General features: G+C 37.1%; 3 protein-coding genes across 5 annotated transcripts; 2 read left to right on the top strand and 1 right to left on the bottom strand.

Annotated features, from left to right (window-relative positions):
- Positions 1-3,390: 3,390 nt before the first annotated feature.
- snu13b (SNU13 homolog, small nuclear ribonucleoprotein b (U4/U6.U5)) lies at positions 3,391-5,413 on the top strand. Its single transcript, XM_082152624.1, has 3 exons — positions 3,391-3,606; positions 3,881-4,001; positions 4,981-5,413. The coding sequence occupies exons 1-3, from the start codon at positions 3,604-3,606 to the stop codon at positions 5,241-5,243; spliced, it is 387 nt and encodes a 128-aa protein (XP_082008750.1). The 5' UTR covers positions 3,391-3,603; the 3' UTR covers positions 5,244-5,413.
- Positions 5,414-5,558: 145 nt separating this feature from the next.
- crym (crystallin, mu) lies at positions 5,559-15,824 on the top strand. Of its 2 annotated transcripts, XR_014201256.1 has the most exons (9): positions 5,559-6,498; positions 6,582-6,732; positions 8,177-8,239; positions 8,323-8,424; positions 8,512-8,695; positions 12,519-12,640; positions 12,772-12,856; positions 13,661-14,678; positions 14,843-15,824. XR_014201256.1 is itself a non-coding variant. In XM_082152621.1 (8 exons), the coding sequence occupies exons 1-8, from the start codon at positions 6,332-6,334 to the stop codon at positions 13,723-13,725; spliced, it is 939 nt and encodes a 312-aa protein (XP_082008747.1). In that variant the 5' UTR covers positions 5,559-6,331; the 3' UTR covers positions 13,726-14,710. The 2 variants fall into 2 exon arrangements, 1 of the variants encoding a protein (XP_082008747.1); XM_082152621.1 differs by lacking the exon at positions 14,843-15,824 and having other exon boundaries at positions 13,661-14,710.
- rac1a (Rac family small GTPase 1a) lies at positions 15,084-20,346 on the bottom strand. Of its 2 annotated transcripts, XM_082152622.1 has the most exons (6): positions 20,075-20,344; positions 19,336-19,407; positions 18,589-18,706; positions 17,185-17,247; positions 16,602-16,761; positions 15,084-16,399 (listed from the first exon to the last, which is right to left on the bottom strand). In XM_082152622.1, exons 1-6 carry the CDS (start codon positions 20,107-20,109, stop codon positions 16,269-16,271), a joined length of 579 nt encoding a protein of 192 aa, XP_082008748.1. In that variant the 5' UTR covers positions 20,110-20,344; the 3' UTR covers positions 15,084-16,268. The 2 variants fall into 2 exon arrangements, with proteins under 2 accessions (XP_082008748.1, XP_082008749.1); XM_082152623.1 differs by lacking the exon at positions 19,336-19,407 and having other exon boundaries at positions 20,075-20,346.
- Positions 20,347-22,277: the final 1,931 nt, after the last annotated feature.

Here is a 22,277-nt window from a genome sequence, read left to right as displayed (position 1 = left end):
CGCCCTAACTGTGGACTGTGTGCTGTTTACACTCAATAAATTTCCCATGGTTAACTCTCTGTCTAGTGCTCTCTTCATATTCTCCCTTTCTCTGGTGTATTGTGTACAATCTATAAGTATATGTTTTACATTTTCTACTACTCCACAATTTATGCATAGTCCAGTCTGATGTTTCCCTATTATGTGCAATCCACTATTTAAACTTGTATGTCCCATCCTCAGTCTGGAAAACCATGTTGCCTCCTGTCTTTCCAATTCACTGATTTTCCTAGCTATAACCTCTTTGTTTATATTATACAAATGTCTGCCTTTTCCTTCCTTATCCCATCTCTCCTGCCACTTTCTATTAACTTTATTCTTAATAATACTTTTAATTTCTGACCTACTTAATTTAATATCGATTTCAACCAGTTCTAATGTAACTGCTTCCTTTGCCAGCATGTCTGCCTTCTCGTTACCCTTCACTCCCCTGTGTGCAGGAACCCATATAAATCCTACGCTTATGCTTTGTTGATTTATTATAAAATTTATTTGATTAATTTCATCTAGTAGATCCTGTCTACATGTAGATTTCCCACTCTGAATGCATTCTAGTGAGGACATTGAGTCTGAACATATAATCACCTTTTTTGGTTTTACTTCTTCCACCCATTGTAAAGCCAGAATTATTGCTACCATTTCTGCTGTAAAAATGGCCAGATGATCTGTTGTCCTTTTTTTAATATTTACATTATACTTTAAAATGTGTACTGCTACCCCTGTTTTCCCAGTCTGATCTTTTGATGCGTCTGTAAAAATCTGAACTGTGTCTTCATAATTTATGTCAATGTATTGCTGAACGTTTTGATATATCCCTGATTTAATTATATTTTTAGCTTCCAAATCTACCCTGGGATAACAAAACATCCATGGTGGGATTGTTGGTGTGCTAACAGTTTTGCAACAAGCAATGTTGTCAATTTCCATATCTTTGGCCTGGCGCTATGCTTCTTCTTCTTCTTTTGTTTTAATGGCGGGCTGGTGTCATGAGCACACCGCCACCTACTGTTCAATTTAATGCATCGTATTCAATGCCTTTCTCTTAAAGGAACACTCCACCGTTTTTTGAAATGGGGCTTATTCACCTTCTAGCTTAGCTTAGCATAATGAATGGAATCCTTTGTTGCCAGCTATAGCATGTCCTGAGTAAAAGTGATATATAAAAAAAAAAAAACCCACCTAATTACTTCTTGTGGCCTGCGTATTCACAACAAGTACAAATAGCGATGCAGATTAACACTAGGCGATTTCCTATGCAGATTTTGACTTGGGACTATATTAGGGGGAAGCACAGGCGAAGCACTGCTACTTGGGCGCAGAGATATCACGCCCAAGTAGCAGTGCTTCGCCTGTGCTTCCCCCTAATATAGTCCTTAATATATAAGTCAATATCTGCCTAGGAAATCGCCTAGTGTTAATCTGCATCGCTATTTGTACTTGTTGTGAATACGCAGGCCACAAGAAGTAATTAGGTCGGGTTTTTTTTTTTTATATCACTTTTATTCAGGACATGCTAGCTGGCAACAAAGGATTCCATTCATTATGCTAAGCTAAGCTCACGCCGACCCTGTCAAACTAAAACAATGCATGCACTGAGACAAAAATGCATTTGCCCACCTATCTAAATGTGGGAAACAAGGTGAATAAGCCCTATTTAAAAAAACGGTGGAGTGTTCCCTTAAAAAAACACACAAAAAACGCTGACTCCAGCTCCAGTTCAGCTCCTCCAGCTTCCACACTGAGTCCCTCTGAGTCTGAATCCAGACTAACGCATTACATTACTCTCTCTGCTTCTTCTTTTGATGTTTTATGGCAGTTGGCAAACCAGCTTATGGTGCATATGATACTGGGATTGGACTGTGAGGCGATGACATCATGGGGAAAAATTGAAAAAAATCTAATCAAATAAAATTCTACCTATATTTTATATACCTTTGTTATTTACAGGAAATGTATAAGAGCTTTATACATTGTTTAGCACATTCTTTAATGTCAGAGAATTAATGCCAGCAGATTTTAATTCCTCTTTTAATTTTTGTAAATTTTTTCCTCATATTTTGTAAAAATGGATACTGAAACTATTTTACAAATCAATTTCTATGTATGTTATATTATTTTGGATTGATATTGAATGTGTATTTAATACTTTAAGTGGAATTCAAATGAACATGGAGAACATTTTTATTATGACAAAAAAAAGATATAGACCACATTTTTATGTTAAATGTTAATAATAATAATAATTATTATTATTATTAATAATAATACAAATATTTGTACTTGTACTACCAGTACTTGTATCACTATAAAATTAAGTTTTACACAAATGTAAGTGGTCTGAAAGGATACCCAATATCACCCATTTTAAAGCGGACATAAAGATTTATTTTTAAACGACTTACAAATCTATTTTTCCCAATTTTTTAAACGACTTACAAATTGCAAAGCAATCAGAACTATGGACATACACAAAAATAAATAAATTGCTCCTTATTATTTAGATTTTTCATGTAGGCTATACCCATTTCTGTTATTTATTAAATTTTTTCTTATGTTTTTTAGTATTACATGTGCACTATTTTGTATTTTTTGAAATGTCACATGCATGTTTTTGGAAATAAATGTAAAAAAAACAAAAAAAAAAACATTGCTTTTAAAATGGATTGATGTGTTTTTAAGTTTAAGGTTTTAAACTTAATTTTAATTTAAAAAGTATAGTTTAATTTACACTATTGTTTAAAAAAAAAAAGCATTTTAAATAAACAAAGCGAATTACTATTAGTGATAGGAGAAACTAAACTTTTTTAAACAAAATAAATTAGCAAAATGTTCTGTTTTGAAGTGCTAACTTGCATGACGACAACTTTTACAAACTAATTACGTGTTTTTATGAAGATTTTACTACTAAATGTAAACTACAACTCATTAAATACCATTTGACATGAGTTGTCTGCATAATTTGTTTATTCATTTTTTTTTAAATGTTTTAAACAGGAATTGGGTATTTAAGTCAATAAGAAACAATTAACTGTAAGTCTCCTTTTCCTTAAATGTTGATTAAAAATGCATTAAATTAACCTACATGATAAAACTGACCCGATATCAGTTAAAACCTCCAGTAAAGCTCCAAACAAAAGATTCATGAATGTTCAGAAGAACTAATAACTAATCATTATTACTACACTAAATACAAGAGTACACTTCTGAAAACAGATCTGAAAAAATCTTAGTGCTTTTAAAATATTTTATTATCATCTTTTTTTCATATAAGCCATGACTTTAATATGAAATGTAAATATAAAAGATAAGAAATCGACTACAGGAAGTGGTTTGAAACGTGAGCATGCGCAGTGTGTCTTTCACAAACACGTGTTGCGAGACGCAGGGAAGTAGGTAGCAGGGAAGATCTCAAAGCTGCGTTGGTCATTAAAGCGATTTATTTTGTTTATTTGCTCAACCTTAGCCTTTTTCTGTTGACCTAAATAGTTCTCTCCTCCGTGAAGCTACTGCCGAGAGGATCCGTGTGTATCTAAGTTAGTCACCGGCTAAAACGTAACAAACACGATGGTGAGTATCACGTGTGGGACATCTTACTATTTATCTTGATTCGTTCACTGCATTCAACGTTTAGATGTTTTAATTTTGCCTGCCGAAAGTGTGTTCATACACTAAACATTATTTAAAAAGATAAGGTTTATGTTATTTTTTTTTTTTCATTTTAGCTGTAGATCTATTTACAAACATTGTTGACCAGATGCTAAGTGTCGCAGGGTTAACTTTATGTAACGTTAGTTGGTTGTTTTGCTGATAAATCTTGTTCTTTTGTGTGTCTTTTTTACAGACTGAAGCTGAAGTGAATCCTAAAGCCTATCCTCTGGCAGACGCCACGCTCTCCAAAACCATTCTGGACCTTGTGCAGCAGGCGTCGAACTACAAACAGCTGAGAAAGGGAGCCAATGAAGGTAAAGTACCTCAACATGATCAATGTTTCTCCATTAAGAACATTCATTATAAAAATAAAAAAATCGTGCATTTTAGGCTACTAGTGATGGGCGCTTTCGCAACACTTCTTCATGAAGATTAATATTTTTCTTTCTTTTTCCCCCCCCTCGAATCAGTTGTTCCGAATCTTGTATCAAACTCGCCAAGTCCCGCGTTTTCAGAAAATTATGCTTTGCTACGTCATACCGATATTCGAAACATTTCAAAATTTGTTTATACATTTATGTTTATTACATTTTTTTTTTATAAAAAATAAATAAGAAAAATCGGTGGAAAATATTTAAATTCCGATGGTTCGCCGCTGGATGGCGTTCATCTGGTGAACGCATGGATGAGTGTTTAATGGTTTTAACTGATCTCAGGTCAGTTATATACTGTAGGTTTATTTAATAAATTGTTATACTTATGCGTGTACAATACATACAAAGTAATATTTAATTGCTTGTAATTGACCTAATTATAGCCTGAAATAACACTTAATATTCAGATTCATATCTAAATGTATTGTATTTAATAGATTCCACTTTCATGAAAACATTTGATTGGTTTTGTAAAATGTGTCACTTATACATTTCTGTTGTATTTGCATTGTTTAATACACTCTTCTTTTTTTTTAAATCACTGCTTAATCAAAGTGTGTAATTTGTGTGGAAGTGCAAGTTATTTGCATGTCTTTTGTTGATGTATTGATACAACAATTATTCTGGTTTTCATTTAATATATTTGTTCATAGTTATTATTATATATTATTATCTTTAATATATTTACTTGACTTCCATTTTCAAGCTCTTTGGTGTTAAGTCAGAATGGGAGACAAAAATTACACACTTCAGCTTTAATCGGAGAAATTAGTAACTTAATAAAAAATAAGATCAGCTAAATTATCTACATGTTGGGAATGTTAGTTTTGCCAGCTCTGACTTTCATTGTCTTCCACAGCCACTAAAACTCTTAACCGTGGGATTTCTGAGTTCATTGTGATGGCGGCTGATGCTGAACCTCTGGAGATCATTCTGCACCTGCCGCTGCTGTGTGAGGATAAGAACGTGCCGTATGTCTTTGTGCGCTCTAAACAAGCTCTCGGACGTGCATGTGGAGTGTCAAGACCAGTCATTGCCACATCAGTCACCATTAAAGAGGGATCGCAGCTGAAACCTCAGATTCAGTCTGTGCAGATGTCTATTGAAAGACTCTTAGTTTGAGCTCATACCCTGTACACTTTTGTTTTCAGGTTTTTTAAACAGTGATCCCTTTTGTACTTTGTTTTTGTTTAGTTTTTTTTTTTGTTTTTTTTCTTGCATGCTAAAATCAAGCAATGTTGAGTATTATCCTCAGTTTCTGACAGCCGAAATAAAGTTCGGTTAAAATTAAATGACATTTGTTTGGTTGTTTGTGCAGTATGAAGAATTATCAAAACCCATCTAACATTTTTAAACACTGGTGTTTTTAAAATAGAATAAAATGGTCTTCTACTTTTCTGGTGTTACCTAATGCAAACTGGAGAATGTTATCGTTGCAATTAATTTTCCCCATAGTATATATATATATAAAAGTACAATAAATACAGATGTACACAAAAGATATAGGCAAATGTATTTTAATTGTATATTAAACATTGGAATTCACTGTAGTAAATTGAGATTTGAAGATTATTTTGGTGGACATAAATTTTAACCTTGTCTAATTTTTTTTTAATGCTTTTTTTTTTTAATGACTTTAAACTCAAACAAAATGAACGTATACAAAACTAAGAAGCATTAAATCTTACTTCCGATAAGCAAATGCATTTTTTTTTTCAAACGTCTGCTCATAGCAAATAAAACATCTTAGGTTAATTGTCTTAGGGCTTTTTAATTTGTATTAATTGTGCATTGCGATTTGAGAAAAAAGACCACGACGCAGTTTTGTTTGGATGTACATCAAGCCATGTGACTTCCAAATAAGAAACGATGTTTGTACAACATTTACATTTTTGTAACATAACTTTGGACGGTTAGGGTCTAAAAATGACACCAGTGAGCTGCTGTTCACAAAAAAAAAGTGTGACGCCACGTGCTGTGTGGGGGTAGATTTATGCATATTTAACATAAACGTTTAAAGTCGCGATTCAAATGTTTCATTATTTATTTATTTGTTTTTCTTTGTGGTTTTGTATGAAGACTTTTGTTTTGGATATAAGGTGAAAAACGCGCGTTGGACTCGAACGAACCAACCACGTGACTTTGGAACCAAAGTCCAAAACAAATAAACCGAGAAGTTTTTGATAGCAAGACAGACAGGGGAAACAACTATGACAGACTCTCCCGTCTTATTAAACAAACATGAGGTGGAACGTTGCCTCAGTTACGAGGATCTGATTCCCAGACTGGAGTCTGTCATGGGAAAGTTTTCTAAACGGGACAGTTCAGAAATAATCCAGCCTGTGAGATCTGTGGTCCCTATAGCGCAACACAATGGGTATGAATGAATCCATGTTTCAAAATATTGCTATCGTTTACTGACATATTTCTATAGAAGTAAACACTTAATGCATTTGTCAGGTTTTTAGGCGTGATGCCTGCATATCTGGCCGCTGAGGGTATTTTATGCACAAAGATGGTGACTTTCTACCAACGTGCAGAGGGCTCCAGTTTACCATCAACTCAAGCCACAGTGTTACTGTTCGATCCCGAGCATGGGCATGTCACAGCGGTGAGACACAGAAACCTCATTCCTTTAGGCAGACAGATTACCTTCATATCATGCGCACATCTGTGTATTTCTGAGATTTACTCAATGACCATCTGTGTCAAGATCACATAAGAGTCTAAGATAAAGAAAATGAAAAATCTGTAAAAAAAAAAAAATGTAGTTTAAAACGTGCCTAGACACGTGGACGTTAAATTCATCTTAATTGGTTACATCATTTTCAAGAAAATTTTACATAATGATAATTAAAGGGTAGAGTCTTATGTGGCATAACTATCAATAACAATATTGGAACCATTACATTTACTATGTATTATTATATATGTTATTAAAAATTAATAACATTTTACTCATATCTTGGATACATTTGGGAGTACACACTGCAGGTATTATTTTTAAAAATGTTTGAAAGGTGTGTTTTTTAAAATATAAACAATTATTAATTAATATATTATTATGATATGTTTTTAAAAACTTGAACCAAACTTGCCTTGCATTAAAAAATTTAAATGATCTTATATTTTTAGAGAAAATCTATATGGACGGACTGAGTGGCTCCTCTCTGTGATGTCATGTTGGTTGAACCCCTATGGTTGAACTACATGACATTAATTTGGTGTACAAAAGATTTCAAAATATTATTAATAATAGTTTTTTTTTTTTTTTTTTTAGTAAAGTAAACTTATTTAGAGTTGTATAAGGGGTGGGAAAAATAACAAGCTTCTGCTTCATCCTGCTCCTTTTCGGACATATCGTAATTATTGTTTATAGATATTGTTTTTTACTTCGGTATGTTGCAACATACTTATTGTATTTCTATATTTAGTTTTATCTTTACCTTGTCTTGTTCGAAATAAAATAAAATAAAAATGAAAAATAAGTTTTATTTTTAAGAATGTATTATTTAATTGGTTTATTTTATTATAGAAGATTATTGAATGTATGAATTGCATTTTCATTGATGACTTATTGATGAATGTTATGTGGTGTAACCTTCATTAACAGAATATTGGAACCATTAAAATAAAAATGAATTACATTTTCATTACCCCTTAGAGATACAATAATTATTTTCAAATATATTTTTAGTAAATATAATCAATTACTAATTCATAAATCACATTTTTGGAGGGGGTGTAAAATGTTATTAAACAGTGAATCAGATTTTTTATTTTTTTATAATTAGGTTTTCTTTTGGTTGATTTTAGTATAGAGGTAAAAACATGTTAATCACAGAAAATATATAATAATATCATTGTATGTATACATTTTATTTATCCTCCCATCCATCCATTAGTGATCAGTCATTTTCCTATGGAGGATGACCACACTACCACCCTACAAATAACTGTATAAATCCAGAGCATATTAAAGGAAAGTAAATGTTAGAACAGCATAATCCTGCTCTGGAAATGCTTTAGTTCTGTAACTGTATCTCTAATGTCAGATCATGGATGGGGAGGCCATCACAGCCAAACGAACCGCAGCAGTGTCAGCCATATCAGCTAAAGTAGGTTCCTCTGAAACTGACCCCAAATTTGTTATGGTGTAATATATAAAGTCACTTATTCTGAATATGTTTTCTCTCTCCAGCTGTTCATGCCAGCTCTTTCAAAGGTGTTGTGCATCCTTGGTTCAGGGCAACAGGCTAGAAGCCATTATGATGTCTTTACTAAGGTCTTCAAGTTCAAAGAGGTAATTTGTCTGAACATGGGAAATATGTCCATATATCCAGGTTATCAACTATATTTTGTGTGTCATCCAGTGTTGTGTTTATTTCAGGTCCGTGTGTGGAGTCGAAGGAGAGAAATGGCTCATCGGTTTGTTAATGATCTCCAAGGCCCTGTTAGAGTTTGCTCTTCGGTGAAGGAGGCCGTGACGGGAGCTGATGTAATAGTCACTGCCACAGGTGCTAGTGAACCGATACTCTTTGGCGAGTGGGTCAAATCAGGTGCCCACGTAGCAGGTCAGTTGGCCCACAGATTTCCAATAGATATATTTTGTGAGGATATTGCTTATTGTTAACTAATATGCTACAAGAGGCCATGTTATACTGTAAATATAGTCACGACTAAAGGAAACTAAAGATGCAGTCCTATTAGCTATATTTGTGAGAAATTTAGCAGGCAAAATAAGGTACATTTTCAAAGGTGTAGCAATATTTCGGAGCCATAACCATGTGGGCAAGTGCTCCAACATATTGTGCGGGTGCACTTTGGGCAACCCCAGTTCAAATCCCAGCTTAAGGTCCTTACCTGGTCCAGTTCCCCTCCCTCCTCTCCTATGATTTTCTGTATGTCCTCCTAGTGTCCTATCTTAAAGGAGAACTCCGATCAATTTTAACATTGAGCTCATTTTTTTGTAAATTTGGAGTGCTGTCAGTACAGAGAACAACGACAAAAATCGGTGTTGCCTACACCGTGTTACTCTTTTTAAAATTTGCACCCTGTTGACTTCAATGGGGCAAGTTTTAAACCTGCTTTTAGCCTCTTAACATCCTTGATGTGTCATTACAAGTGCACAGCCAATGTGAGTGATTCCTTCAGAGTGAACACGGTGAATCTGACTGCAGTAGATGTGAAAGATATGAATCAAAATTAAGTTAATTCGGCCAGCGCTCATACCTGTATTTATTTCCTGTTTTCGGTCGAAGTCCATAGTAGTCGATTGTCGAGTTCACGCGCGTGATCATAGGTAACTAAGCAACAGTGGAGAACTCGACAATCGACTACTATGGACTTCGACCGAAAACAGGAAATAAATACAGGTATGAGCGATGACCGAATTAACTTAACCTAAAAAGAGGATAACACGGTGTAGGCAACACCGATTTTTGTCGTTGTTCTCTGTACTGACAGCACTCCAAATTTACAAAAAAATTAGCTCAATGTTAAAATTGACTGGAGTTCTCCTTTAATAAAGGCAAAAAAGGCCAAAAATATAGCTTTAAAAATAAATTGTGTAATAATGTATGTAGCACAGCTCCCACAGAAATCCCTTTCAAACCACGCAGCTTTCTGTTGGTGAATGTGGCAAATTTGCTTGACCATCTTGAATACAAACCTAATCTGTGTAACAATGTTTATAGTTCAGGGAAGAAGGAGCAAAACAACAAAACAAAAGTAAAGCTCCAGCCCCTCACGGATAACTGAAACAAAACATAAACTAAAACAAAGCAACAACATAAAGTCCAAGCCTGGTCCTCTCTCCAGCTGTTCATGCCAGCTCTTTCAAAGGTGTTGTGCATCCTTCATGGTCGTCACTCGCTCCATCGGCCTTGCTCTGTTCCCATGAGTCTCGGCCCAGCCCTGCTTCTTGCCACATACACCCATAGCCCTTCGCAGGCCGGGAGGTACCCTCGAGACTGTGCTCTACATCTGGACCTCCACCAGCTAAGGGAACTCCTCCGCGATGCCTGGTGGTGGTGCTGGATACCCCTCGGTGAACTGCCTTTGACTCCTCTGCCCCCTGGTGGACGGCAACGGCTCTGGGTTCAGGTGACCGGCTGCGAGCCTCCCGTTTCCTCCCTCGCCTGCTCCTCCCCATCAAGGCAAACGGCGAACACTCTTCCGTCCCTTTAAGAATGACAGCTGCCCCTCCACCAGGGTGGACGGCAGCGAGTTCATCCGTCCCCCGGAAAGTCGTGTCGAGCGCCCATGGCGGCAGACTCTGCTTAGCCCTACTCGATGGTGCCACCGATTTCCCACAGCAGCAAGTGCCCTTTGACAGTGCGTTCCCTCCTTCCTCCTGGGTTTTTTCACCAATGTAACATTGTTCATAATTAAGAACAGAACTTTGGTAATAGTATAAACATAAACAACAACGACTGCCGCATAAACTAAAATAAAGCAACAACATAAAGTCCAGACTTGTCACCTGATCCTCTTTCATCCTTCACTGTCATTACTCCTCTTTTTATCCTTCCGGAGCTCCTCCGTGGGACTCGAGACCAGTGTGGCGTGTGTGTTGCTCCATTCCCATGGCTCTCTGCCCCGCCCTGCTTCTCGTCACAATCTGCGTGTGGAACATTTCACCTTCACGTGAAACTCCCAATTGCGCAGAATATCCGCAAACAGTGATTGACTGTCGCATGAAGAAATTCAATGACTTCAAGGCTGTTGATCAAGGCACATGTTATCCAATTTGGCCATTACGCTTTCTCTAATGGCAGAGCCATGGACCCTGGTATCTCCCAAAGAAGGCCATCTCTGCTTTGGCTCACATTTTGGCTGCATTCCAAAGAGGATAAATCCACCTCCAAAGGGCACTTTGGAGAGAAAATAGTCATGGCCGACATATTGAATGGTCGTTCAAAACTAGTTACTTCAAAGGGCCCTTCGGAATGAAGGATTTTTAAGGGTACAGCAAATGGACACTTTGCTTCCATGATTATTAGCGCAGACAAGCAGCATCTAAATACCGTTTCAGTAGTATAGTCATAAGAAGTAAACAATGTGCACATTAACATGATTTTAATTTAAAAAAATCACGTCTTTGTAAAGCCGTATTAAATTTTACAACTTTGTTTCCTTGACAGTATAATTCTGTAAACTGTGAATTGAAGAACAACTTTACATCTCAAATAAAAGTTTAAAGTTTTACCAGAATAGTGAAATATAAATAAATAACTTTTATAAAAAAAAATAAAAGCTTTACATTTCTGCTTATATCCTCAAAAAACTGGCCCCATTCACTTCCATTGTAAGTGCTTCACTGTTACCTCAATTTTGCTTGTTTTAAAGAAAATAAAGGACGAGTTGAAATTATTCTTGTGGTAATCAACATTGCTGTCAATTGAGCTTAAAGAGTAACTTTGCCGATTTTCAACCCGCTTTATATTGTTACAATGTCGGTAGTTTATATAAATGGCTAACAATGTTTTCTTGTTCTCTGTGTTTCCTGGGCCTAGATATTCACTTTTATTTGACTGGAAAAGTCTGCTGGATGACGCAAAAAATCAAGTGCTTAACATTTAATCTTTGAATTCTTGCACCTGGGAACAATACAAGTCAAAACCATTATGACAAATTTTGCTAAAAAGTATTTCCTACTTGTAGCAAGGCGGTATTTGACTCTGGTAAATCAAGAAATAATAAATCAGTTTGCTTCTACCTAGTAATAGAAGGGTTTGCTGAATTATGCATATGAAGAACCTGTCATACTGTAGGAAAATTATGTAATGTATCATGTCACCTTTGCCATACTCCTATTCTATAAAACTGTTGTATTCTTTTTGCTGGTGGGATTCTCTCTGAAATTGGTCTGAGATCCTCCGGCCGCGATTAAAGCATAGGCCTATTCGAAGACATTGTCTGGAGTCTGTTTAGTTATTGCTGCGCAGCAGGTTAGTGGAACACTAGAGACCTTATTCCCAAGTGATGGTGTTCAAAAAGCAACGAGACATTGCTAAGTCAGAGACTGATGTGCAATGGGGGTTGAATAATTTTGATTAGAACTGTAAACCCCAACCATCTCAAGCTCAACATCTCAAAATCCAATCAACAACCGATGCATAGAACCAAGTCAGGTCTTATATATTTTTTACGTCACAATACGGAAAACAATATCAATCGCTACTTGCGTTTCATGGCGACTTTAACATGTATTGAAGCCGAAATGTTCTTCCAAAATAAAAAAATTACATGACCAGATTAATTTCGCTGCCTTAATAGTGGCCTCTCTGGGTGCTGTTTCTTATTTCTTATTCAATAATAAAGTAAACTGATATTTTACATCATAGTTGTTTACTACATTGTTTTTTTATATATTGTGTTGCTGTTTTGTGACAGCGGTGGGCGCTTGTCGTCCAGACTGGAGGGAATTGGATGACGTCTTGATGAGAGAGGCTGTGGTGTATGTGGACAGCAGAGAGGGGGCTACAGCAGAGTCAGGAGACATAGTTCTGTCTGGAGTATGAATCACTCCCTTTAACACTGTCTGATTAATAAAATACAACTGATTTCACCAACATCTATTTGAGTTAACTTACAATACATGTACAAATTCCTAAACATTTAAATGCTCATTCTTTTTTTTCCCCAGGCTCAAGTTTTCGCAGAGCTCGGAGAAGTTATAAATGGATCCTTTCCTGCTCAGCGTGAGAAGACTACGGTATTCAAGTCACTGGGTAACTTGTTTTTCCACAGCTGTGATCTAAAAATCAAGATCAAAATGTACTGAAGAGAAAAAAAGCATTCTCGTCACTGATAGGAAACTCATAGTAGCTGAATGTGCCTTAAAAAGCTTGATGTTTGCATTTCAATCCTCTCAAGAGACAAAAAGGACATTTTGCTATTTATAATTTTCATTATGTAAGCGCAAGCAACCCCTGCTGATCTTTAACCAGAAATGTGGGCCTGTCATGTGGGAGTTGAGTTGCGTTTCTTGGTAAGCACAATTTAGTCCGGGGTCCTCAATTATAAATCACATGTGATCAGATTTGATTCCAAATTCAATGAATTTCATTCTACGTCGAAATTAAGGAACAAATCACAGGATTTATAAAGGAAAAAATTGATGTGAATTCAAACTTTTTGTGCTCATATATACCAGTAATTCAAATAAATAAATGTAAGATAATTAGACAATCACAATATGCATTATTATTATTAGTAGTAAATTAGCAACTGCTTTGTAATTAGTACAGAGCTGAATATATACATATAATCACATACACACACACATATAACATTGATAAACATATGTGCTTGAACTTAAGCTGATTAATAAAGGCAGATGCATTTAGGAACATTTCTGTACATATGGACGTTCTATCAATCGTTTGGAAATTGTTGTATGTTTGCATTTAGGATAATTCTATGCGCATCTATAAAAATAAGGCCCCTGGAATAATACATGTGGCCTGTGTCAGAGGAAACTAGAGAAAGCTATTTGTGTTGACTTGCTGGATATTTTGCATTTTGAAATGCAGGCATGGGGATACAAGATGCTGTCTCAGCCAAACTTGTGCTGGAGAAGTGGAAGAGCGAACATTGAAGAACCAGCCAGCAGTTTCCTCCGCTGGTTGCACAAGAGGAGAACTGGCCCCACGGCCGAGCCTGCTTTCTCCCAAGGTTTTTTTCTCCATTCTGTCACCTGATGGAGTTCGGGTTCCTTGCCACTGTCACCTCTGGCTTTCTTAGTTGGGGACACTTTACTGTACACTGTACTCACTGACGCTGCTGTATGAGAACTGAACTGGACGATGACATCCTTTTTTGCAGAGCTGCTTTATAGGCGAATTGAACTAATTTAATAATTAATGATCTTTACAATGAAACTGAATTACTTAAGCTGAAATGCATAATTTTCTTATCACTGTAAAGTTGCTTTGAAACAGTCTCCTATGTAAATAAAGGTGACTTGACTTGAATCGTCTCATCTGCCATGATGGTAGTGGTCTTTACCCCAATTTACAATTATGCGAACAAAACCGCTCTCGCTCTTTACATAAAAATGACTTATGCTGCATCCGAATACACATATTGTATTGTGTGTGCTACATTTGGTTTGAAACAGGATGAACGTTTGTAGTATGAATAACATTTTGGATGTACTACATCTGCCATGTTGTCATTGTCATGTGACCTATGGCATCAGTTGCATCACTTCACCTCCATTCACAAATCTACTCCTGTGGCCTCATGGGATAGTAAAGTGTCCATCGAATACACACTTCAGAATCGCACTGGAAGTAGTAGGTCATCTGGGGACTTTTCACCTAACGTTTTATAAATACTATTATTCGGACATACTACATGGCTCACATACTGTTTTTCACCTACTACCGTATACAGTATGGAAGTAGGCATATTCAGATGCAGCCTTAAAGGGATAGTTCACTCAAAAATGAAAACTGTTTCATCACTTACTCAACCTCGTGTTGTTCTAAACCTGTATGGGTTTCTCTGTTCTGTTGAACACAAAAGATGATATTTTGAAGAATGTCGGTAACCAAACAGTTGATGGACCCCATTGACTTCCATAGTGGGGAAAAAAAATACTATGGAAGTCAATGGGGTCCATCAACTGTTTGGTTACTGACATTCTTCAAAATATCTTCTTTTGTGTTAAACAGAACAGAGAGTCCCATACAGGTTTAGAACAACACAAGGTTGAGTAAGTGATGACACAATTTTCATTTTTGAGTGAACTATCCCTTTAATCTGTAAGAAAAAATGAGGGCACACTAATAGCAATTATCACTTTTTTTTTTTTAATACAATTTGAGGTATAGCCAACACTGTATCCTAAACAGGCACAACCTAGACAAATAACTTGCTGGGTTGTACCCAGTTACGTGTTATGTGGATAAACTAATGATTTCAGCAGACATGGAAAACAAAAGACAAAGGTTTTTAAATTGGGTTTCTATTTCAGACATAAAGGTTAATACACTGTAGTTTTAGTGGAGACAGTAAAAGCAGGAATAAGCATTTCAAACTGCCATTGTTACAGAATTTTCCAAATGAAACATTCCATGTGCCAAATTACAACCGTTTTCTTTTTAACCAAGACCAATTGTAAGTTTAATACTTGATGTCCGTAGTCTAACAACAAATCAGTTGAATTACTGTTCTCAAGTATCCACTACATTTATCAGTAGCAGTGTTCATGGGAATCTTTAGAGGATATAAACCCCATAACAGTGTCTACTGTATAGAAATTTCTGACATGCTCAGCTTTCCAACAAAATCCTGGTCTGATACTAGGCACTGGTAGAGCTGTAGTCTAAATACAATACTGGGACTGTAAAATGGATAAAACACTGCCAGACGACTCTAACAGACTGACTAAAATACAGAGAGAGATTAAACAAGAGATCTGCCCTTCGGAATATTCAGATACAGTAGTGAAAATATGCTATATGCTGACAAAACAGAGCTATTATATGCAGTTTAACTAGGTTTGTTTCTTATACAGTTAAACAAAATAAACTCTCAGACATGGGAACCATAACACATCGAACCAATAAAGTGTTTTCTTCAGCTGTCCTCTAGTAAAATAGTTCCTTCAGTATTACAGCAACCTCTGACTCTTACAAGTACACAATAAAAAAATAAAAAAAACTCCCTTTAGGAAAAAAAAAAAAAGAAGAGATTGTTAGTGAGCAAATTGAAATCCACGACTTGGTTTAACTTTTGGCAATAATTAATTTTCTACAAAAATGCAGATTGTAAACAATATATATGGGCTCACAAAGATGGAGAAACAGAGAAACTGAAAGGAGTATTTAGTTTCTTAACATCAAAATGAGGGGAAAATAAAGAACATCATTAGAAGGCAGCAGGAATTTCTTAGTGTATGATGGGAAACAACTATGAATGCTGCTCCCCATCCTTCAGAAGCTAATACTCAGGCGTCTTAACAGCTAGTTAGTGGCATAATTCTAATTACAATGCAAGAGAGAGAAATATCTGCATGCATACACTGTGCAGACTGTTTCTTCTTCCCCAACAAGCATTTCCCATCATCCCTGCCTCCATTGTTCTCCTCTCAGATGAGCTCAGATTGCAGTTGGTGCTGTCTGTGCAGTCAGTTCAGAAGATATGACACCTCCTCTTTCTTTTCTTCACAGGAGGCGGGCACAGGACTGCACGGATGGCTTCATCGAACACCGTCTTAAGGCCGCGCTGCGTTAAGGCTGAGCACTCCAGGTACTTCACAGCTCCTGTAGCCGAAACAAAAGAAAACCGTAAGTGGATCCAGACAGCTAAGGCTGGGCAAAGTATACTCAAACTCAGTTTATTACAACTGAAAATTAAGATTTTGAATTTAAGATGAAATGAAATAAAATCGATGCATCAATATTGTCAACCTAGCCCTAACATACACACGTGTAAAGGCCAGTGTATTACTATTGAAGCGCTGACCTATTTCTTTGGCCATAGCGAGGCCTTGAGGGTAAGTGATGGGAGTGAGCTTCTTCTCTTTCAACTTTTCAATTGTGTCCTTGTCATCTCTCAGATCAAGCTTAGTCCCAACGAGAATTATGGGAGTGTTGGGGCAATGATGTCTGACCTCTGGATACCACTGTCGACAAAGAAAAGAAAAAAATCAAAACACACATGTTGAGCTTCCATTGAATTCAAACACATTCAATGGGTAGAGAAAATTTGTACAATATACATAAGCAATACTCTAGAAATATTTATAGCATGTTAGTGTGCAATTTCCAAACCTAGCCTATGTTTTACCCGTGGATAAACACCACAAACTCCTCATTACCAACAACAGCAAATGTCACTTGATCCTTTGAAATGGACGTTGCTGGACATTTTGCAGACACAGTAGATTAAAGGAAACCTTCTGTCTGCTTCATTAGACATCAAGCTGCTATTTTGAGGCTTTTGAAATCACTATTCTTAGAGCTTCTTCCTCTTTTCCATTCACTGCGATCATTTCGAAAGTCGTCTACATTGACTGAAACAACAAAATAGCCGAGGGCTTGCTTACCTTCGCACGGACGTTCTCAAACGAGGCTGGACTCACAAGAGAGAAACAGATCAAGAACACATCCTATAAGAAATGAAAAACATATCAGACAAAACCCTCCTTTTATTCCGTCAAATGTTCAACTATTTTCTTTTAGAATTATATGACTATCTGTAAAACACAGCATTAACTAGACTGTTGCATTAATGAACTGTAAATTGACTTCACTTGTTTCCCAAGTGAAACAGAGCAACAAAAAAACACAGTGAGGTTTGTGCCTAGAGGACAACAGCAAACAATTGAGCCATTCACTCTCACAGCCTTAGTAACAAAGACAACGACAACACAGAGCTGCCATTAATGCTCTGAGTAACATAAGAAATCACTTTAGCCTGCCAGGAATCAAGACCTGGGCTATTTTTAAACATTTCACCGTCCTAAGGCTTAGTGTTTATTACACTTCCTAAGCAGTATGTCAAACTATTTTCGAGATCCTTCCTGCTCTCAAAACTTAATGGGATAATTCACCCAAAAGTGAAAATTCTGTCAGTAATTACTCACCTTCATGTCGTTCCGGAACACAAATGAAGATATTTTTGATGAAATCTGAGAGCTTTCTGTCCCTCCGTTGACAGCTACGAAACTACTTTGCTACGCTACGCACTTTGATGCTTCAAAAAATTCATAAAGAGATCATAAAACGAATCCATATAAAGTGATCGAGTCTCTACAGAAGATTCAGACTAAACCGCTCAATTCATATGATGAACTGGTTGAATTTAGGCTTTTATTCACATATAAACATTCATCAACTCACACATCAGTTGTGGTAAACGGAAGCTCAAGCATGTTCGCTTAACGTGCGAGAACCAATTAGATGAATTATCGTGTTACGCACAACGTTTGGGCTTCTGAAAGAACCAATAAGGTTTGTGCTCGCGTGTCAAGCAGTTTCAGGTGAGCTGTTTGTTCATCAATGTTTATATGTGAATAAATAAAAGCATATAAAGCGATCGAGTCTCTTCAGAACATTTGGACTAAACCACTCAATTCATATGGATTAGTTTTACGATCTCTGAACTCTTTGAAGTGTCAAAGAGTTTGTTGTGTGTAGACTACCAATGGAGGGACAGAAAGCTCTCAGATTTCATCAAAAAGATCTTCATTTGTGTTCTGAAGATGAACGAAAGGCTTACAGGTTTGAAACGACATGAGGGTGAGTAACTAATGACAGAATTTTCATTTTTGGGTGAACTAGCCTTTTAAGGCAAAGAGTCAAAATTCTCAAAAATGTTATTCTATGGCTTTTTGCAGTAACACAATTATCTAAATAATGGGTCCACTGATAAAACCTCAAATAAACATCTTTTTATTTATGAAAAATATTGTGATGCATCTGTTTTAGCTCTATTATTATGACAGTACCGTCTGAGGGTAGGAAAGCGGTCGAAGTCTGTCGTAATCCTCCTGTCCTGCTGTATCCCACAGTCCCAAGTTCACCGGCTTTCCATCGACCATCACATTGGCAGAATAATTATCAAACCTGAATGAAAGTTAATAGCATATACTTCAGACACTACAAATGTCATATCTGACATATTTATGAATAAAACAGATTATTCAATGGGGAAACATTTATTTTATCCATTGGGAAGTGACTACCAGGTAGATGAAGGGGAGGAGTTAAAAAAAGCGATTAAAAAAGAACAGTTGTTTTAGTGGTGGAGATAGTTATTACATTTTGATGAAAGATAACAAGCCTTTTTTTTCTTTTTTTTTTACTTAGAATAACATGCACAGTTGAAACTGGCACAATAAGACCAGGAATGTGGATTTATAACAAATGTTGGAATCAAGAACATTAATTATACTAATGAATAGCATTGTAATATAATATTTACTACTGAAAATACAACATATTAAAAATCATTATTTTATATTTAATACTCATACTCAACTAAAAACTTTTTAATGCGTTTTCTTTTTTACTTTAAAGGGACAGGTGACCCCGAAATAAAAACTTGTTCCAAACCTGCAGAACACAAACAAATATTTTGAAGAACATTATGTTTGAAAGAAATGGTGGCGAGTAAATAAAAAAACAAATAATGTTCATTCTGGCTAAACTGTCCCTTTAGGAAACTCAGGGAAAGAGTGGGAATGGTGCCTTACACAGTGGGAATGTACTCCCCAGGAAAAGCATTGGTGGTGTAGCTGATCAGAAGACATGTTTTTCCCACAGCCCTGAGGGAAGAAATAAAACATCTCAAAAATCACCAGTTACAGATCTGATTATATGATTTAAACTGATGTCACCTCCTATAATTATTCATTTCCCTATCAAAATGAAATAGGGCAAAAACATTATTTTAAACATGACACTGCAGATGAATAATAGAAGTGGGTTTGGTTGACTTTATTAATAACTGCAGCACTCCCACACATTCAGACAGCATTTGCTCAAGTTTACTAAGTGTATAGGCCTATGTATGACGTAGGCCTAGCATTTAAAGGAAAACTCAGGGAAGGGCTAGTTTAGCAACAGCGAAAAACACTGATAAAACAGTTTGACTCCAGACTACAAATACACGGACATTTAAAAGCTCAAGTCCAGAATCATTCATAAGTAATTTTCGCTGCCACAACAAAGTAGAAAACAGATTTAATGAAATTATATATATATATGGGAACTTTTATTCGTCTTTGTACCTCACATTATAACTTATACACATAAGTTACATTAACGCGCTTTTAAAATATCTGTGAGCTACAAAGACGAACAAAAGTTCCCAAATCAAAGGCCCTCAAGTTACCTAAACTCAAAACACAATAGAGCAAAACAAGAAACGGCTAATACGTGTAAAACATTATTCCACGACAAATATAATAGTGAAAACAGGGGGAAACTCACCCGTCCCCGACGACCACACACTTTATGGCCTGCATCTGTTTAACGTTACTTAGCACGCTATCCCGCTAGCTTTATCTGTGAATGAATCAATAAAAGCTGCTCTGACCGGGATAACCCGTCCTCAAAATTCAACACGCACAAAACAAGAGATGAGTCGATAAAAGTTGAACGATAATGTGAAATTTCACTCAAACTCGATGGAGGAAAGTTAGCTAGCCGACCGCATTCCAGCGCATTTGCTGCTGTTGTTGCTGCTCCAGTTAAACAAACAGCCACCACCCTAAAATCTCAGTCAGATCCCAGTCTGCACACACATACATATCCCGACCCGTCCCGAACAATAAACACACTCTCTGCTGCCTCTTGATGGACTGGAGCGGATCTACGTCTCACATGCATCTAACCAAGAACAGTCCTAGATCGATTATAAATATTATCAAAACTTTCATGTTTTTTTTTTTTGAGAAATGTACCCAACACTGTGCATAAATTATGTTAGGAGATTAATGTTTTAAATATAACAGTTTTAATGTAGAAATATTCATTGATTGCAAAAAAAAAATCAAATAATAGGCCCTTTTTTAATATATATATATATGAAACTAAAACCAGGGAACATTTATTTCCACTATCTCAGTTTAATATTCAGTGAGGGGAAGGAGTGTTTGGGAAACAGTCAGTATTTCATTTGATGCCAGTAGTGTGTAGCCTATGTGTGTTTGCTGCATCTGGAGCTGCTCAGATAGTTCAGAGTTCTAGCTGTGGTGACATCATGATGGAATGCGTCATGACAACTCTAAACGACAACTCTAAACAACAACAACTCTGACTCTGGTCTACTGTTGGTGTGTTAGGAGTAAATCGATTGAAAGACTTGAGACTTTCTGCAGATATTGAATTCTTTTGCAGCATTCGGTGTCCATAATGGCGGTGTTTAGAAGTATATTTAGTCAATTGTTTGGGTGTTTTGCTCACTTTTTGCCCAGAAGGGAGAAACCTCAGAGAGCAGTGCAAGAATTAGCGGCTGGATATAGAGAAGCTGGAGAAAAGAAAAAGAAGGTGAGAAAAAGGAGGAAACAGAGGATCACAGGGCCAGCACCACTTCGTGTGGAGGTCAAACCTCTCCATTCTACAGCCAGATCTTCCTCCTTAAAACCAGTTGAGGGAGAACTCCAAAAGCTTCCAAGTGTCTCCGGACACCTCGCTCTGCCAGGCACTCGCCTCAAACCCCTGCCGCCAGTGACAAAACCAGCCGTGCCACTTCCCACTCCAGCACCTGATGCACTGTTTTACATCCGACACTCTTCATCCCAAATGCGTCCTGCGAAACCACAGATGCATCCATTTGCGGTTCCTCCACGTCCCACTCCCGCACCTGATGAACTCTTTTCTATCCGGTTCTCTTCATCCCATATGCATCCTCCCAAAGGACTTCCTCCGAGTCCCACTTCTGCTCCAGATGAAGTCGTTGCTCTGCGACGTCCTCTCAGCCGGAAGCCTCAGCAGTTCACTTCCCCGTTTGAGCCACTTCCACATCTCATGCTGCTGGTTGACATCGAGGATGAGGAGAACGAGTACGTGGAGTACAGAGGGAAGACCATCCGGGCCAGTGACTTACTCGAGACTGAACGCTCCCAAACGCCAGAGGCTAAAATGAGGGCGATAAAGATGTTTGCCCGGTTGGAGAAGGACAGCGAGGAGCAGGAGGAAGCGTGGGCGAGCGAAGTGGAGGAGATCCAGGGATTTGAGGAAGAGGAGGAAGGTGACCACAGTGACTCCAAGGCCATGCAAGGCCATTCGGATAAGGCCTCTCAGATTGATGAGCACATGAAGAGGCTCTTCTGTGTAGCCTCTCCTGACGGCCTCAAGACTGAGACCCAGCACAAGGTGAATGTCCCGAAAATGTTCACAAGAAAAATGCCACTTTTTCTGTTCACCTGGGCAGAGGAGAAGGGCAAGAAACAGGAGGAGAAGAAAACGATCAAAGAGAAGGAGCGAAGAGAGAGAGAGTTGCTGCTTGAGCGCTACACGAACGATCCGAGACTGAAGCACTTGTGGATCAACAAGCACAACCGCAACTACAACTCCTCCTAATGCAGATCATCGTCCCTCCTCACCTTAACCTGTGTAAATAAAAAAGTTTGCAAACTAAAATTTGAAAGATCCATGACTCCTCCTGACTATGAAAACATAAAACATTTGT

Source organism: Leuciscus leuciscus, assembly GCF_965113295.1.
Source record: "Leuciscus leuciscus genome assembly, chromosome: 21".
NCBI lineage: Eukaryota > Metazoa > Chordata > Actinopteri > Cypriniformes > Leuciscidae > Leuciscus > Leuciscus leuciscus.
The sequence above is the reverse complement of the archived record's forward strand: the minus strand, read 5'-3'. Positions and strand labels throughout refer to the sequence as shown.

Coding starts and splice junctions, on each gene's coding strand:
- crym (XM_082152621.1), top strand. CDS start 6,332: ATGACAGACTCTCCCGTCTTATTAAACAAACATGAGGTGGAACGTTGC. Junction 6,733..8,176: donor AGCATGGGCATGTCACAGCG/GTGAGACACAGA, acceptor CTCTAATGTCAG/ATCATGGATGGGGAGGCCAT. Junction 12,857..13,660: donor TACGGTATTCAAGTCACTGG/GTAACTTGTTTT, acceptor TTTGAAATGCAG/GCATGGGGATACAAGATGCT.
- snu13b (XM_082152624.1), top strand. Junction 4,002..4,980: donor GAGAAAGGGAGCCAATGAAG/GTAAAGTACCTC, acceptor TGTCTTCCACAG/CCACTAAAACTCTTAACCGT.
- rac1a (XM_082152622.1), bottom strand. CDS start 20,109: ATGCAGGCCATAAAGTGTGTGGTCGTCGGGGACGG. Junction 19,408..20,074: donor TGTGTGGTCGTCGGGGACGG/GTGAGTTTCCCC, acceptor TTCTTCCCTCAG/GGCTGTGGGAAAAACATGTC. Junction 18,707..19,335: donor GGGGAGTACATTCCCACTGT/GTAAGGCACCAT, acceptor ACTTTCATTCAG/GTTTGATAATTATTCTGCCA.